Source organism: Lissotriton helveticus, chromosome 2_1 (assembly GCF_964261635.1).
Source record: "Lissotriton helveticus chromosome 2_1, aLisHel1.1, whole genome shotgun sequence".
NCBI classification, from domain to species: Eukaryota; Metazoa; Chordata; class Amphibia; order Caudata; family Salamandridae; genus Lissotriton; species Lissotriton helveticus.
Window position 1 is genome coordinate 1,728,025,402 of NC_136059.1, and position 18,194 is coordinate 1,728,043,595.

General features: G+C 40.7%; 1 protein-coding gene across 1 annotated transcript in view; it reads left to right on the forward strand.

Moving 5' to 3' along the window:
• Positions 1-18,194, forward strand: part of GRIN3A (glutamate ionotropic receptor NMDA type subunit 3A) — a 610,101-nt gene that overhangs the window by 217,979 nt on the left and 373,928 nt on the right. The window contains exon 2 of the mRNA XM_078677625.1: positions 17,498-18,102. Coding sequence (XP_078533751.1) covers positions 17,498-18,102 — 605 coding nt within the window. The remainder of the gene's footprint in view (positions 1-17,497; positions 18,103-18,194) is intronic.

Consider the following 18,194-nt stretch of genomic DNA (forward strand, 5'->3'; position numbering starts at 1 on the left):
TTTCTGTTTCTCTGGGACCATTTCTAATTTTCTTAATGATCTTTTTTAGATATACTTATGCCATGTTAATCATGTGATATGTAATCCATAAAATGAGCAAGCTAAAACTTCGTGCTAAGTGAAAGGAATAGATTCTGAATATAATTCATGTTTAACTCACTTTGCTTTATCAAGCTGTCATGTGTGAAGGATCAACTTATTGCACAACAGAAATATGTTATACTTTTCAGAAGAAATATAAATGGACAGATGGACAACTGCACAACAAAGTTGTTAGACACCGAGGCTCCTCAGCGATAAAGTGCAAAGCAGAAGACTAATTTATTTTGTTTATGAGCAGTAAACCTTTTTGTGCTTCTTTGCACACTCACCATTATTAATCACCCAGGATCTTTCAAGATGTCTCTGATTTAGATTCGAAATGTTCCCAATTTGTCTAGGAAAAGCTCCGTGATTCTAATATAATGTTTTGTATTTAACCACTAAACATTAATGCATTCAAAGGATGTTAGCAGGCATTTTTATATGTTGCCAGGAGCAACACTATGATTCTCCACAGTACCATGGGTAGGGAGTTTTATGACCCCATATCTTTGAAATACTGCTTTCACTGAGACTATAAACAGTTTCTGGCTTGTGTGATGAATCAGTTGTGTGTGGTTTTGTGTCGTTTTTATAATCCCTCTGATAATAGTGTTTGAATTTTGAAACCTTAAATGTTTCCTTAATAATAGTTCTACTCGTGTTGACTTCTCTCTGAACGATGTGGATATAGTAAAGAAATAGGAGTATCCCTGCATTTGAGTGTTAAATGTCTCATTTAATGCCACCAGGGACACGCTAGCAGCAGAGGTCAGGCACAGTAAAAACATGTGGGGGCTTATTTATGAGCCCTAGTGTCACTTTTGCGCTGCCGGTGTGTCCATTTTTGTGACGCACCAGCGGCATAAAAAATGTGCCACTTTGAGTCATATTTACAAAGTGAAGCATCTACCTAGATGTGCCACATTTTACCTGCGCCATGCATAATGTAATCAGGGTGGGCATTCTGATGCATGTAAGCCTCGTAGAAGTGACGCAGTGAAATGTATGAGTTTTCACTGCGTCACTTCTAGGATGCAAATGCGTCAATATCTTACCCCTGCCTCACAGCAGGTGTAAGACTGATGCAGGCACATTTGAAAAGGGACTTGCCCATGTGAAATGGCCCATTGATGGAGTTGCGTCACTTTCATGACACACTCCAGCAATGAGTCATTTTTGCGCCTACAGATACGTCAGAAATACTGACATATATGTAACGCCTTGCGACATGATGCGTCATACTGTAAATATGACGCATCCAGCATGTCGCAAGGAGGGCGCAATGAAAAGTGACGCACGGCTGTTTTCATGCAGCAATGCAGCACTTTTCATAAATGAGGCCTGTGGTGTCCAGGTTCCACCAGCCATCTTAGTTTAGCCTCATTAGTGTTGGTGCTTGCAAAGCATTGTCAGTAAAAGATGCTAACTTTGTGATGTCAAATAGTGGTCATGCAGTCAGTCACAAAACTTTATTTTGCATTAATTAAAATGCATAAAAGGGTAATCACGCATCAAGGTAGTGTGAAATCCCCTGGCAGAGATCCCAGGAGCTCCTAAAGCAGGCAGCATAAAAGGAGACCATGCCAAGTTCAGCAGACTTCATCCCCACCAAAGATTAACTAAATGAGTAACTAATAAGCAGGAAGCGTAGGATCAGCATGGGAAGATGGAATTGCTCTGATATTTGTGTAGCCTTCTGCTATTGACCTCCCAGCCTTAAGATGCCAATAAATACCCGGCGAACCTAATGGAATAGTGTCCCATCCATTGAGTCCTCTGAATATCTATCTTAAGGAAGGAAGGGCAATAGTAGAAGTCTACACAAATATAAGTAAATTCCGTCATGCTGAATCCTACTGTTCCTGCTCTTTATTTAGTCATATATTTATCCTTTGGTAGGGGTGAGGTCTGCTGAATTTGTCTCACATCTATACAATGCTTATTTACAAACAGAATTTCATTCACCTCCATTGAATTCCCTGGTAAAATGGAATGTGTCGGACACACTAACTGTGGGCGTGTGAAATGTTTATATCCAGAACCCTATAGGCTGATGCATATAAAGAGGCATCCCTGTCTGGTCGTATGTGCTCTTGTGTCATGAGACTGGGAATTAGGAGGCCTTTTTTCTTCCTTTTCTCACACTCTTTAACATTTTGCTATGCCCACTAAGGCTAGCGTTTCTCTAGAAGAGGGCTGTGTCCTCTAAAGAACACTCAACTAACCCTTTTTCTGAGCTAAGTGTCTCTTTCCAAGGTCTGGCACAGGCAGCTACATCTGTCTCGCCTCACAGACCTCATGCAACCTATTCAAAGAATGGCATTAAACTCAGCTTTCTCTGGCATTGGCTGGACTCAGTGTCATTCATTGCATTCTTTGGCCATTGGTTGATTTGAATCATATTTGTGAGCTGAGTCCACAGCTTGTGGGACACATTATGTTTTATTTTCTTCTGTGTTATGCAGGTATATTCTGACCGGGTAAAAAAATAATTTAGCATACCAGGCAGCAATTGTAAAATAAAGTAGACATTTAATTTGGTCTAACATGCACTCATCGTTTTACCTATTTGTGTGTACTCTGCGATTGAGTGCCTGGTCCTGCCTGGTGTATGTCTAATCTCTTTTAGAAATCATGGGGCATATTATCAAGGGGGGCGATAGGCACTTTTCGCCGGTTTAGCGGCCGTTTTCGGCCGTTTTCGGCCATTTTCGGCCGCTAAGCGGCAAAAATTCTATCGCCCTATTATCAAGCTGTCGCTAACAGCAGTTAGAGACAGCTTGAAGGCGATAGCGAGCGGTTTGGGGCCCGCTTTGCATGTCAGCGATATTTATCGCTAATGACATGCAAAGTGGGCGTACCCATCCCGTTAGCGACTGAAAGCAGTCGATTACGTCGCTATCGTCTATTCACAAGGCTGGCGTAGCGATGGAAATATTCCCGCTATCGCCAAAAACTAACGCCTGCTCTGACCAGTTCTTAGTCATGTTATCCATTGGGAGGTGGATAACATGGCTAAGAGCATTTCGTCGCTAATGCGAGAATATCGCTATATTCTCAGCGATATTCTCGCATTACGCCGCTATCGCTGGATATTTTAGCGCTATGGAGAAAAATGTTGCTAATAACATGTTTTCTCCACTAAAATATCCAGCGATAGGCAGCGATAAAAAAAAGTTGCTAAGCGCATTTAGCAATAAATATCGCTAGTTGTTGGTAATATGCCCCCTTGTTTTCCTGAGTTTTTCTGAATGCTATGCAGAGCACATTTGTTCAGCCCTAGCATAGATCTCAATTAGCAGGCATTTGTATGGCATTTTATGTTTTACTCCGTCAGCAGTAGTAGACAACGGGGAAGTTTAATCTGTTTTAATCAGTTGATATTTCATCTAGGGGCCATGACAACACCCTATAAGCAGAAGAGTGTAATTCACTTACACTCAAGAGAATCAGCACACAATTACAGAAATTGATTTACAGGACTTCCAACCTCAATACAGTTTCTATCTGCTTTATTATGCAGCATAAATCTGCTCTCCAAATTTAATTTCAACTAAAATTACTTTTTAATTTCAGCGATTGCCACCTTGGTATTCTGGTGTTGTAGCACTGTTTGCAGCACATCATAGTATTATTCAACCTATAAATGCTTGAGCCTGGTGGAATTCAAGCCTGTGATCTGCCAGTCAAACAGCTATTTCAGAGCTTGGTGCTTTAATATAATGAGTTTTTTTAGCAGCCTAGGAAGACTAAAAGCTATAAGTAACAACAATTAAAAGAGCAGCTTTAGTTGCATAACATAAAGCAGGTCTGGAAAATAAGATATTCTGTAATCACTTAGGCAGTGTGTATTGTGGTCGTTTATCTTTTTCCAATCAAGACTGACTGTGTGACGCCTAAAATGGTCAAATTTTCTTCTTTTTTCCATCTGACCGACGGGTCATTATAGATATATCTGATGTCCTTTATAATATAGTCTTCTTTAGCTCTATTGGGCCATATGTAATTTCGACAACATAACGTAAAGTAGCATTTAGAAATGCTGTTTGTGTATTTGTATCCCTGTAGTGTTCTATAAGTAGGTAAGTGGGTGTGTGTGTCTTCTTATGCATTTTGTGTGTGTGTGTCTTCTTATGCATTTTGTGTGTGTGTGTGTCTTCTTATGCAGTGTATGTGTGTGTTCTTATGCAGTGTGTGTGTGTGTGTGTGTGTTACAAAGGTTGAGTGCGTGACCTGTTACCATGCTTGGCCTATTGCCTCTCTCATTGCTTGTATCATCTTCTATGTAGTGCCAGCTATTTGATTCAGTTCTTTGGTAGTCCCACAGGCACATGTCTTTTTTAGCATGATGCACAAGTAAAAAACAAGGATTAAAACAGAATTGACCATTACACATATAACATTTGTATCCATGGTTAGTCCTTTAATGCATGTCAATCAAGGGACAGGCCTTTTAAAAAACTGTCAATAACTCAGACCTTGAGACCAGGAAGAATTACCACATAGGTTCATTGGAATTATGCCAATATTAGTTGGCAACCTTGTTGTCCATTCCTCCAGTTGGTACTACAGATGTCGTTTTCCCTGTTGAATTAGGAAATTGAGTGAATTACTCATCTATTTGTTCTGCAACTGATTTGTTTGTTGACCTTAAGGGGCATATTTATCAAATATTCATGCAACATAGCAAGCCACCTTGCAGCGCTGCCTAAAAGAGAGAGGGCAGAAATGAGCCTTATTTAACATTATACGGTGCATTCCTGCTCTCTGCCTGCGCTGGTACACAAACTGCTGCCTACCGCCAACCAGAAACCCTTGCACCATTGTGCAAGGGTGCCTGCATTGTAGGAAGGATTGTTAATGTGTAGGAAGGCACACCTTCATGCACAAAGCAATCCTCTGAGGCTTTTTCCTATTTCTATGTGTGCATAGAAAGAGTAAAAAACAAGAAGAAATAAGCATAATTCTCCTCCTTATGCCTCCCCTGGAGAGGGGTAGAATTTGGACACATTATTAGTTCTTCCACTTATGGTAAATCTGTGAATGCTCCAAACTCCATGGTGCATGTGTGGGAACACACTCGCTCCCCCCACGGATGCCTGTCTGGGGCTGAGTAACACAAGGCAGCCACTGCCATTGGGCGATACTGAAGAGCTCCACCACCCTCGGTATTACGAGTTGGCTTTCCGACTAACCGACCCCGGTGGTCCAACTGCCAGCGTCGAGTCAGTGGTAAAGAAGAACTTGGGGTGCACACTCACTCATCTCTGTTCTTCCAGGCAGAGTTCAATGTGGATGCTCTTTTCTATCTTCTTGGTAGCTTTGTTCTTTTAGTAATGCTTCAATACATTTGTATAATGTAGGTTGAGTTCTGCCTTATGTGGATTGGAAGCCATTGTGCCATCCTTCCAATGCATTGTTTGTTTTGGCTTCCTGTGCCAAGGTGCTTTCCTAGATATTCCACAATGTTATCTGGTGCTTGGCTTGGCGTCTGTGTCCTGACTGATGCATGCATCTTCAAAATAGTTCATTAAGGGACTAAGTTTGTCTTCCTTTCGTTGAAAGAAAGGGCTTTTTATTAATAAGTTATAGTGGTTAACTTCCTCCGTGACAGGGACGTAGAGGAGTGCTATTAGATTTTTGATTTCGAAAGTAAAGTCACTGTTAGTGGAGTATTCTACATGTAGTGTAGACTTTTGGAGCTTTCCATATATTTTGATTAAAGTGATAGTAACAGCCTTGTATTGCTGTGTGGGGGTATATTTTAAGAATTGTTTGAATCATAGCTTTTTCAAAGTCTATGATTATTTTGTGGGGGTAGTAGTTATTTGTATGTTATTTTATGTTTCTTAGAAGTAGGCCTGGGTGTAAAATTCCACTCTGCTCGTGGAGTTTGAAGACTGTTTCCCTCTCCGCATAGTGCACGTAGCTCCAAAAAATGACATGGAGTGGAGTTTTTTCCTCGCTCGCGCTCACCAACGTTAGGTTGACGAGGGGGAGCAAGGAAAATCTTACTCCAGACCAACTCCCGGCAGGATTTCTCAATGCGGGCGGTCGCGGATGGCCATCACTGCTTGCACTGAGATACCATCAGTTCACATTGAGGAAGCTGCTACTCGAGTAGAACAGAACATTTACTCAACGGCAGAAAGAAGCAGAGCATTCTCGCACTGTGCATGGTACAGTTTGCTCTGATTTTCCAGCAAGCGACAAACACTTGGCGCTAAAAATCAGTGCGAACTGCACGTCCAAACACACTGCGCCGCTTGGTGAACTCTGCATAGAGTGGCGACGTTTTTTTTTTGTCACTTCGCAACTCTATGCACTCCACCAAGTCCTATTTAGGAGTTCATAGTAGGTGCTGCTTTTTCTGTTTGGTAGTAAATCATATACGAATCGAATATTGGAATTGTCATATTCACCATGTATGGTGCATATTTGTGTGAATGTTTTCAGACACATTTTAAAAGTCCCATTCATCATCCAGATTTGGATTTGGGTAAGTTTAATTAAGTTGTTTGCTGTACAGAAAACGAAGATTAATTTTTCATTCTTTAAATTGTCATGTAAAAGGCTTGATTGTGAGTTTGGAGGTCCAACCGCCAGTAGTCCACAGCACTGGAGTTATTTAGACTGCTGTATTATGAGTTGACCGCTAGACACGTGGTGTGGCTTCAGCAGTCTTGCGGCAGTGGGCAATGGTTCTCTGCATCTATCGATGCCTGTGTGTATATTTCGAATGCACATGGTTTGAATGTACATACATGCATGATACATGTGGAAAAATACCCCCTACCCATTGCTGAAGTCCGGCCCATATAGGGCCAGTCCAGCAATGGGTATATGGTACAAAAAGGACTTACCTGTTGAGCAATGCAAACAGCATCGTATTCTTCATGTTGCAGATGCTGCTGTGATGGGGGGGGGGTCTAGAGAAAGGGATCCACGTCGAACCTTGCCTGGAAGAACAGGAGAGGAGTGGGCATGCAAGTCAAATCCTTCATTACCGCTGACTCGTAGCTGGCAGTTGGAAAGCTCGCCGGAAAGCCAAGACGTAATACGGATGGCAGTGGAGCTCCTCAGTACTGCCCTATGGCAGCTGCCTTTACTCGACCCCAGCGGTCAGCGGTGTGCTGTCAGTATTGGCAGGTCATCTGCAGTCTTTGGAAATGCAATCCGTCCATCTCATAATTTGGTGGATGGACCGCCGAGCTCATTGTAGTTGGACTGCAAGTAGGCGGTTCACGGACCATAAAGGCCATAAAAGCGCGATGTGAGTCAGTCTCTTACCCATGACTGGATGGTTTTGTAGTCTTAGTTGACTAACCTCGGTACAAATGTTTTTCTCCCTGTTTTTATTATATTTTAATTTACTCTTCTAATATGACCATGCGTCATGTTAGAATGGTAAATTAAAAATGGGCACAATGTGTCATGATGCATGCACACATACATGTCTCGATAGAGATGTGTGCCTGCGTCATGACAAACGAAAGCACTTTTGTCACTGCACACGCTGGCCCATGCGTCATGACACATACAGACGTGCACATTGCTGGGTATCTTGGAATGTTTTTTTTTTTAAATAAAAAATCCATTCCTGTATTGGCAGGCAGGCATGTGCATGCATCTTAATGCATGTATTAGCAGATGATTGGCAAAAAGCATTGGCAAAACCATTATCTTGGACTTGTAGAGCAGAGACCTACTATCTTTACCACTGCCTTTTCAATTAAGATATGTGAATAGTTGTGTTCAGGTATTCGTACCAATTAATCAGGCAACATCTTCCTTAGAAGAGAAGCCTCTAACTAATTTTATAGCAAGCTCTCTGTTAAATAAAAGAACTAGCACCCCTGCAAGAGAAACAATAGCTGAAATGTTTTGAAATAAAAAATAGCATTGTGCCTTGGAGGCATTCTTCCCAAAAATATAGACAGAGATAACAGTTAGTAATGTTTTCTAATTAAATATAAAATACTATAACATAATATAAGTCAACAAAAGTATAATATTTCATGGGAAAATTCAGTGAGATCATAAACGAAAGGTCTACCAGTTATGTTATGTGCTTCTTTTTAAAAAAATTTAACAGTTTTAGATGAGCAACTGAATACATCTTGTGGCTGATCAAGAGTCGACTGGTAGTATGCAAATATCAATTTAATTTCCCATCTCTGCAAAATGGCCTGCTATAGTCCATGAATACCAGCAATAATCATACCGATTCATCTGGTGTTACCTTACCCTCTGTAATTGGCCACTCGTAAGCAACTCGTAGGTTTAAGTCAATTGCTTGCAGAACTACCAGGAAAAGTCCAAAATGTTTGTATGTGGTTCCTATATTGCATCACTTAGGGCCTCAATGCCGGCCAGACAAACCATCTAACCGCCATATTCTCGAGCCCATTCTGATCACTGAAGCCGGGAAGCTCCCCCCCGCAGTATTATGATGCAACCGCTGCTTCTGCAGCGGTCCCAGCTATGGTAGAGCACATATGCCCGGAAATGTTGCTTCAAATGTGTACAAAACTCACAGAAAACATGTGATATGTACACACATGCATAACATATGTGGGGGAATGCCTTATGCACCCTGTACCCATTGCTGTAATGTGGCAGAATGTGCACAGTCCAGTAAATGGGGATACATACTACAAACAGACTTATCTGGATTCCGGTGCACACAGGATAATTGTCATTGGGGTTCTCTTGCCGAGCTGTAGGAGGGACCTGGAGGAAAGGACCACTGTGGAGACTGCTGGAAAGAAGCAGATTGGGGTGAGCATGCACCCCAAATCCTTAGTTTATGATGACTCGTAGCAACAGGTCGGACTGCCACGGTCAGGTCATTGGTAACCCACATTGTAATCCAGATGGCGGTCGGTAATCCCTGTACAGCTCTATGGATGCATTTTGTCTCCGACAGCCAGCTTGGCGGTCATAGAAAGGCTGTTGGAGTGGGCAGTCTTTCAGCGGTTGGTTGGAGTACACAATGCATGCATTGTATTACGAAGGTCAGACCGACCGCTTTCAAAGAGACTTTCAACTATCCGACCACTTCCAACAGGAGCGCGGAAGCTGGTCCTACCCGCATTGTAATCAGGCCTTACTTATAGATGTAATCAAAAGCAATGTGTATGAAGAAGTGATACTTAATGTCCTAACGGGGCGATCCTTCAGACCACCATCTCCCAATGCCATTGCAGGAATACTGAGGTTCTGGTCTTACATTCACAACCTGTAATCACAATATACAGTTTATGTAAACATCAAACTTCCACCATCATTTTTCGCAAATGCTGGTTAAAACATGTGCACTACTGCCCAGCCTCAGTTCATCTGTCTCGTACCAGTGCAAAATGTTCCTGCATTGGTACTATTTATATGATGTGACCCGAAGGTCAGGTATCCAAACATTTTTGATTGGTGCTATTTCATGTCCTGTAGTAAGTCAAGGAAGTGCTTGGCCAAAACACCTTTCGCCACTATATTATGAAAGTAGGTTTCTGGAGCTGGTAATATGTCACCACCCCATCTTTTGCATGTGTGCAATGTGGTATTTTTTTCTGCTGGTCATATATTTTGATGTGTTTATATCGAAAAAAAAATCATGATACAAAAATAGTGTGATGCCGAGATATCAGTGTCAAGAATATCGTTATTTCAGGTAAGTAATATCCTTATCAAGAATATTGTTGCTGTTGATATTGTTTTCAAAATATAGTTGTAAAAAACATGTTTTTTTAAATATATGTATTCATTTTTAGTTCATATATTAATATTTATATTCATATTCCGTTCATATGTACATTTTATGCGTTATAATTGTTTGTGTAATTGTTAATAATATTTTTTAATATCCTCTGTGATTTATCATTTTGAATTTAATTGGTAATAGTAATTTGTAGTGTTGTAGTGGGTTGCTAGATTTGTAGAGGTGTAGAGTAGGAAGTTAATTAAGTATAATAGTTAACACTTAGGTTCTGATTATGAGTACAGCAGACCTGGGACGCTGTACTTGCGGAGGCGGTCTAACCACCCATCTGCCCTAGGACGAGTATGGCAGTGGGACTGCCACAATACTGCTGCCTTTGCCGGGATCAAGGATCCCACTGTGGTGGCGGTCTAACAATTGCCTGAATATGCTGGTGGTGCCGATGCCGGAACTGCAGAGCGTATTCCGACCTGTATATCCATGGCCCTTTTCATGGGGGGACCGTGCCATGAAAATGGTGGCAGACATGCAGATTCTGGGCCTGGGGTTCCGGTGGGGGGGGCCACATGTTATGGCCCCCTTAATTGCACCCTCGTTCCTGCATGGTGTGGCATGCAGGACATTATGCATGCCACTATGTGCAGGAATGTGCTGCAGGCCTTCTCACAGCGGCAGTATGCTGGTTAGGCTCTCCTTTAAGCTTAACACAGCCTCTGCCGTGAAAATACCCCAGCACTACCCACCGCCCTGGATTACACTCGTAATCTGGCAGGTGGGCTCACCACGACTTTGGCCGCCTTCCTAGGAGCACCGTGGTGTCGGTCCCATTAGTAGACCACCAAAGTCATAATAAGGCCCTTAATTAGTAATGCATTATTAATTATTTAATTGATTATTAATTATGGTAATTATGTTTTTTAAGTTATATATTAGGTGCAGGTTGCTGGGTTTGTAAGAGCATATGGTAGGAAATTAAGTAATAATTTATTAATGAATGAACAGTTAAGTATTGATTATACGTTTTTATATTTAAATATTTTGCCAATTTCTTTAACGTTTTGCAGTTGATTTGTTAATATTTTTTATGTTTTATATATTAATATATATAATTAGAACAAGTTTGGGTCCTTCCGGGATCAGTCCCGTTGACAGGTGGTGCATCGGCTGGCAGAAGCCCCAAGTCGGTTCGTCAATTTCACAAGTTCAATAAATAAAGATGCACACACAGAAGTCAGTTGATCGAGTGTCTTGATCACACAAAACATTTGTGTGATCAAGACACTTGGTAGTGTTGAAACGCGTAGTGGTATACAGGATTAAACCTTGGTGATTCAACAAACTGACTTCTAAGTGTGCATCTTTACTTATCGAACTTGTGATATTAATATATATATAGACATACATATATCTATATTTATATGTATTTGCTTTTTATTGTAGTAAATTAGAAAAACGCAAAACATTAAATGTAATATGAATAGGACTTTTTTTAATAATAGTGTTATATATAGCTATATATAAACATGCACACACACATAAATATTTATGTGTGTATGTTTAGATGAGTATAAATTTTATATATAGTATTATATATTACTTAAATGTATTTCATTTACATTATACTAATGTTATATATGAAAATATTTAAGATTCACTATTTTAAACTATGTATATATTAAAAAATGATATTTTTGTGCATGTTTTATCGATATTAGTGTAAAAAAAAAATCGTTTTCTATATTTTTGTATGTACCATTATAAGTATTGGGAAACAATATTTTTGTAGTCAATATTTTTTACATGATAGTTCTGTATCTCAGTATTGGTGTAATCAATATTATGTCAGTGATCCCTTGTGATGTATTGTGGTTGTTGTTTTGCATTCTGTTTTGCCATGCACTGTTATGTTTTAATTGTGTAATACTGTACTTTAAATATGTTATTGTATTAATTTCTGTAGTTTATTTGAGGTAATACAGCAAATGTTGCTACGTTTCCAGCCAACAGGTCCACATGCTTTAAAAATTCCTGTGACAAGGACCAATTCACCACTGTTCAATGTGTTGAAATAGTGCTGCCCCATTTCTTCAACTATTTAAGACTACAGTCATCCCCAAAGTCTGCAGAGACAGTGTCTTAATTTAGGGCCCCCACTGCTCACTTTATGTGACTGCAGCCCTAAGCTTTTAATTCTTCCTCTCAGGTGCAAGATAAACAAAAGTTCTTGACAGAAGAAGGTTGAGGATGGATATAGGGCCAGTGGGCCCCGAGTGAAAAACATAAGGTGGGGCTCACTATGGTTTTCATTCAAGGATCTCCCTATTTGTGAGGAAGAAATAATATTCTCTGGGGAATGAACGTAACTTTACCAGGCAGATCCAGCATTTGGCAAACACCCAGTGACATGCCCACTGTACTGATTCATCATGAATGAACAGGCCAGATTTTCTTTCTTAGGGGGTGATTAGAATGGCAAATGGACTTCAGTCCATACGCCATTGTATCGAGGGCTGGGACCACCTGCCTACAAGGCGGTGGTCCCCCAGGGCCAATTACAATGCGACCACCACCACCACCACGGCGGTGGGAATGCCCATATTTTACATTGCAGCGGGTGCTGCTGGCTGCAGCCCCCGCTGCGATGTAAAATGGGACATTTTACATATCCCTGCACTACATGGCAGGCACCATGCAGTGCCTGCTACATGGTGCAGGGATATGTGGGGCGCACCGTAGGTGCACCCCAATGCCCATATCTGGAGTGCAGTGGGAAAGAGGGCCCCGCGTATCCTCAAAGTCCCTTTATGCCTACCTTTTCATGGCAGGCTAACCGCCATGAAAAGGCAGGCGGAAAAGGACATCATAATCCCTACAGCGGTGCCTGGTAGGCACCACCAACGTTGTAGGGATATGATTCCCCTCCAAAAGACCAACGGGCTCCTTGTGCCCATCGGACCAGTGGCAGTCACTCTTTCCAACTGCCAAAGACAAGCCCGCCATTGTAATGTGGCGGGCGTATAACCTGGTTATGATGGTGGTAAAACCACCACCAATAAATCGTCTGTGGCGGTTTCACCACCATCATAATCAGGCCCTTAATTTCGAAATATAAATTGTAGAAAGAGCACAGGGCTCTAAAAAGCGTGCAGCCCGGGAAAAAGAGCATGACTGCCTTGCCCATGACGACCCTCGAAGGAGAAGTGATGATAAGAGGAAACAGGGGGACAGTAATTGGTGCCTGACCTTCTGTTGTTTCTGGCCATGTATGTAAGTAATCATGTTAGAGAAGGAATTCAGTAGGAAGTTGTTTTTTTCAAAGAGTAGTTTCATAGTTGAAAATCAAGTACCATTGTGATAGACATCATTCCGTCATCTCTGCCTAGGAAAGTAGGAAGGACATAAGTTTTCTGTTTCATGGTTATTCAGATGACACACAAAGGGGGTCAACACAACAATTGAAGACCCTAGAATACGAGATGCAATTGCAATGTTATGGATGAAAAACCCGTGCCAAGGGCTATGTTTATGGTTAAAACTTGATCAATAATACTTTATAAATCAGATAACCTGGTATAACATAACATGTCATACAGTAATGAAATAGCATAACATAACAACATAACATAACATCTCTCTGGTTAGGAAGATTGTTAGCTACCTTTGTGAAACAATATCCACCAAGGAACACTTCTAACCAATGTTTACCGATAACTTAGATTTTGAACAATAAAATTACTTAATTACCAAGGGGAACTTACTGTTTGGTATTAATTCCAGGCAATCATATAGTATATTTAGCACTGATAGTCAGGACATTCATTTGATTGGTATGATCCCAATTAAGGCATGTGACTGCAGCCATTATAGGACAAAAGACAATTTAATGCACTTTGGCATAAAACATTGCACATCGTGGGCTGGCAAGATAGGATCACACAGGCCGCTCCTCTATGGGACTCTGCACGGTTGGACACCTTGTGGACACATTCTGAATTTCATAGGTGGGACCTCATTGGCATTACAAGGGAGGGAGACCTATGGACATGAGATGAAGTTATTATGATCGCTGACCTACAAACGGAATGTCAACTGGCACCCACAGAGGCCTACCGATAACTAGAGATCAACCATGCACTACCACAGGCATTACCAAACAGGGAGGATCTCCAAGACGCATCCCCACTTGAGGATAAATTATTGACTGATTATATGCTCAAAAAGGCAGTTTCCCTTACATACCATGAACTAATCAACAACTCACCTATACCCTGATTCATTTGGGGGAACATTGGGAGCAGAATATTGGGGGCCTAGAAGAGGATGAATGGCCTGAGGCTTTATCATCCCCTAGGAAAGTAGCCATAAGAGTTATATTTCACCTAGGTGCTATTAAGCATGTGCTACTCTTGTGAAAATGGACAGGGCAACCACGGACTTGTGTTTTAGGAAATGTGGCCTAACAGTCACCTTCTATCATTTGTTATGTAGCTGCCCAGATATACGGGGTTATTGGGAATCTGTAGTGGCCTGTCCGAATAATTTCTGCGGGAGAGCTGTCGAGATCTCCCCAAAGTGGTGTCTGTTAAATATATGGGAGGACACTGACCTCACCCGTATGGACCATATCCTGCTGACCTTGGGGTTAATGGTAGTTAAACGCAACATTGCACGTGTTTGGAGAGCCAAACAGTCAAACAGCTGAGTGACTGGCATCTGGATATGGACTGGTTTACGCTGGCAGAGAGGGCGGTTTATGAAAGCAGGGGCTGTCAAGGTAAATGGACCAAAACATGGCGGAAATGGAACGATTATCGGGGTGGGTTGTGTGCCCCTTTTGGATCCCTGTGGACTAATGCTTGGAGAAAGGTGTACCTTGAGACTGCTAATGTTTAGTAAATTGCATGTGTGGAGGGTGGTGGGACGAGGGGTTGAAGGTAACAGTGAGGGCATTTATCTTAATTGGCTGTGTCTTAATCCTACACTGTATTATGCTTTTTGCTTTGACCTTTTGGGAATAAAAAGATTTATGAAAATGAAAAGACAATATAATTGAAAGCAGAGTTGATTGGCCATTATCAGGTACTGCGCATGAGAATTTGATTTAGTTGTTATGACAGCTTTTGTAATGAATAATCTCCACACTGTGTAAGTTACGATTTCTTTTTTCAACCCCAGCATCAACTAAATAGCAGCAGAGGTTGCAGAAGCTGCTACTGTGTCAACTCTCGGTCTCCTGCTAACCGTCAGTCCCCCGTACTCCAAACCCTCTCGCAACATTCTATTAAGCACATTCTAACACTACTGCATTACTTTTAAAGTTAAAGCACATTAAAATACTACCACATTACCACACATCTTACCCTCTCTTAAAACAAAACAAAAATTAATATTATGAAAATTAATACATAAAATTGCTCTCCAGTGTTTAGTACATAAAGATACAGTTATGTACAAACAAATTCTTCATAATTATTTTGATGACAAATTGTTCTTCTACACCTTCCTTGTCGATTCTTTGTTTCACTATTAGCCTGTAGAAAATGATCATTGAACACAACAATCTCCTGGTAATCTGCTCTCAATCTATTAGCATAATGTTTGCTTTCTATCCCATCCTTACCATTCACGACAGCATCCATCCAATCATACTTATGATCATGGATCTTACCTTCCTTGCTCCTGCTACTTTCATCACTCACATACTTGCATTTAGCCAATCTCCTTAAATGCCAAACCTTGCCATCACTCAATAAAGCAGAATTACAAAACAAATTGTCCAGTCTTAGAGATTCTGAAAATCTACTCTCTCCTTTCTGAACCTTCTTTTCCTTCTTTACTTTAACCTAGTCACTAGTTTCAACTGGAAACAATTTCACACCTTGTTGCCGATCATGATACTCTGTATATGCTTGTTTGACTAACAATAACTTTCTTTTCACATTTCAGGTGACCACTCAGCCAATTTGGCTGTTAATATCTAAGCGGTGTCCTTACTTATCAGTTCCCGTCCATGCATCAGTACAAAAGGACTTACACTAGGAGTAATTCTGTGGGACCACAACATTTAAGGGAATCTTAGTCTCCCAATTTACATTATCATTAACAACAATTCTTATTGAGCACTTAATTACTCTATTAAAGCATTCCACAAGGCTGTTCCCCACGGGATGTAGTTTTGTGTGAAATGCAATATCTTTCCGTGAAAACTTTAAACATATCTAACACAAATTGCAGACCATTATCTGAGATTAATCCTTTAGGTAAACTTTCCTTCAAGAAAATCTCATTAAAAATGTAATAATTCATTCCGTATCCACTTTTCTGAAAATGTATATCTCAGGCAATTCAGACAAATGCTCCATCACAACATTGATGTACTTCTTTTCAACTACATCATCCTCAATTGAACCCATAGTATCAATTTTCTCTCAAGGCATATTGGGGCAAGAAATAGGTAATAAAGATAGGCAATATGTTTTCAATGATTTATCCAAACTATTGCATACCACACATCTCCTGACTAATCTTTCAATGTCATTATCTGACCCAGCCCATCAATAACTATATTTAACACTTTGTTTAGTTTTTGAGATGCCCTAATGGCCTTCATGACATATCTTCAGGATTTTCCCCCGTAACCCAACTGGGGAAGCAAACCTCCCACCCCGGAGTAGTGCACCATTCTCTTCACTCAATACATTCTGTACTTCCAAAAATGCCTGAATTTCTTGATTAATTTTTCATTTCTCAGGCCAACCTTCATAGACACACTTAAGAATTAGCTGTATGCTCTTATACCTGCTCATATGCTTTTTCCACTCATCCTTGTCAATAATCTCTGTTTCATCATTAAATACACCTGCAACACAACCATGAAATAAATATTCACATTTGTCATCAGCAGGCAGTAGCATGCGACTAAAAAATCAGCTATTCTATTATTTACATGCGGTATGTGATGTATTTCATATATAAAGTCCAGTAACTTCACAGATATGTGTTCTAAACATGGGAAAGCTTTTTGTAATCCAGTAGGAGTTAGAACCTTTGTCATAGGTGTGTGATCAGTTTTTAGCAACATATTGTATCCCCACATAATATTGTCAAACATTATTGAAACCCCACTCACAAGCTTGAGTCTCTCTCTGAATGACAGCATATCTTTCTTGAGCCATTGAAAGAGCACGTGATGCAAACGCCACAATCCACTCATTTCCAAGCTCATCAATTTGAGATAATATAGCCCCCAAACCTTTCTTACTTACATCAGTTGCAATATAAATTCTACGCTTGGAATAGAAAGTTCTCGGACAGGGTACCTTGCAAATATCATTCTTTAAATTGCCAGATTCTCGTTGCCATTCTTCTGACCAATTGAATTTAACTCTACCCTTACACAGCATTCTATTAAGCACATTCTAACACTATTGCATTACTATTAAAGTGAAAGCACTTTAAAATACACCACATTACCACAGCAGCTCATGATACTGATTGGTATTCCTTTCACACACAGGCAACATTGTGATTTGAACAATGACAATTTGAAATTTGAAAATTGACAAATGAAAATGTACTTGCTCATAAAGTATGGCAAAGAGTTAGCGATTTAATCGTTAATGACCGTCTGGTATGTGTGATCAAAATGTACCTGTACAATCTTTCCAATACCTTTTTTTGTGTCTTTTTAATTAGAACCCACTTCACCTACAACTTCCCATCGAAAGCTCATTGAGCTCCCATGCTGACGTCACATTTTCTATCCTGGAAATGAACAACTGGTGCAATTTCAGCCTGATGCTGTGCCAAGAAGAGTGGAACATCACTGATTTTCTCAGCCTCACCCAGAACCATTCCAATTTTCATCTGGGAGCGGTGATAAATATCACCGGCAACCTGACCACTAAGAATGAGCTACTGGGCTACCTGCAGTTTCACCTGGAGAACATCAAAGACACCTCCTCCACCATTGTCATGTATGGCTGCGACATGGAGAACACAAGGCGGATCTTTGAGACTGCCACAGAGTTTGGGGTCATGCTGCCTGAGTTTCATTGGATTCTGGGAGATTCACAAAACGTTGAGGAGCTAAGGACGGAAGGCTTGCCCTTAGGCCTCATCGCACATGGGAAAACCACAGAGACGTTTTTTGAGCACTTTGTACAGGATGCAATGGAGCTGGTTGCCCGGGCGGTGGCAACAGCCACACACATCCAGCCAGAACTGGCCCTCATTCCAGGAACAATGAATTGTATGGACAGGGATGAACGGAGCCTCACTTCGGGCCAGTATTTAGCAAGGTAGGAATCCGTTGCATTATTTATTGCCATTGGAAACTGTGATTGTATAAAAAAATCAATATCGTATTTAAAATGCATGAAATAATGTAAAG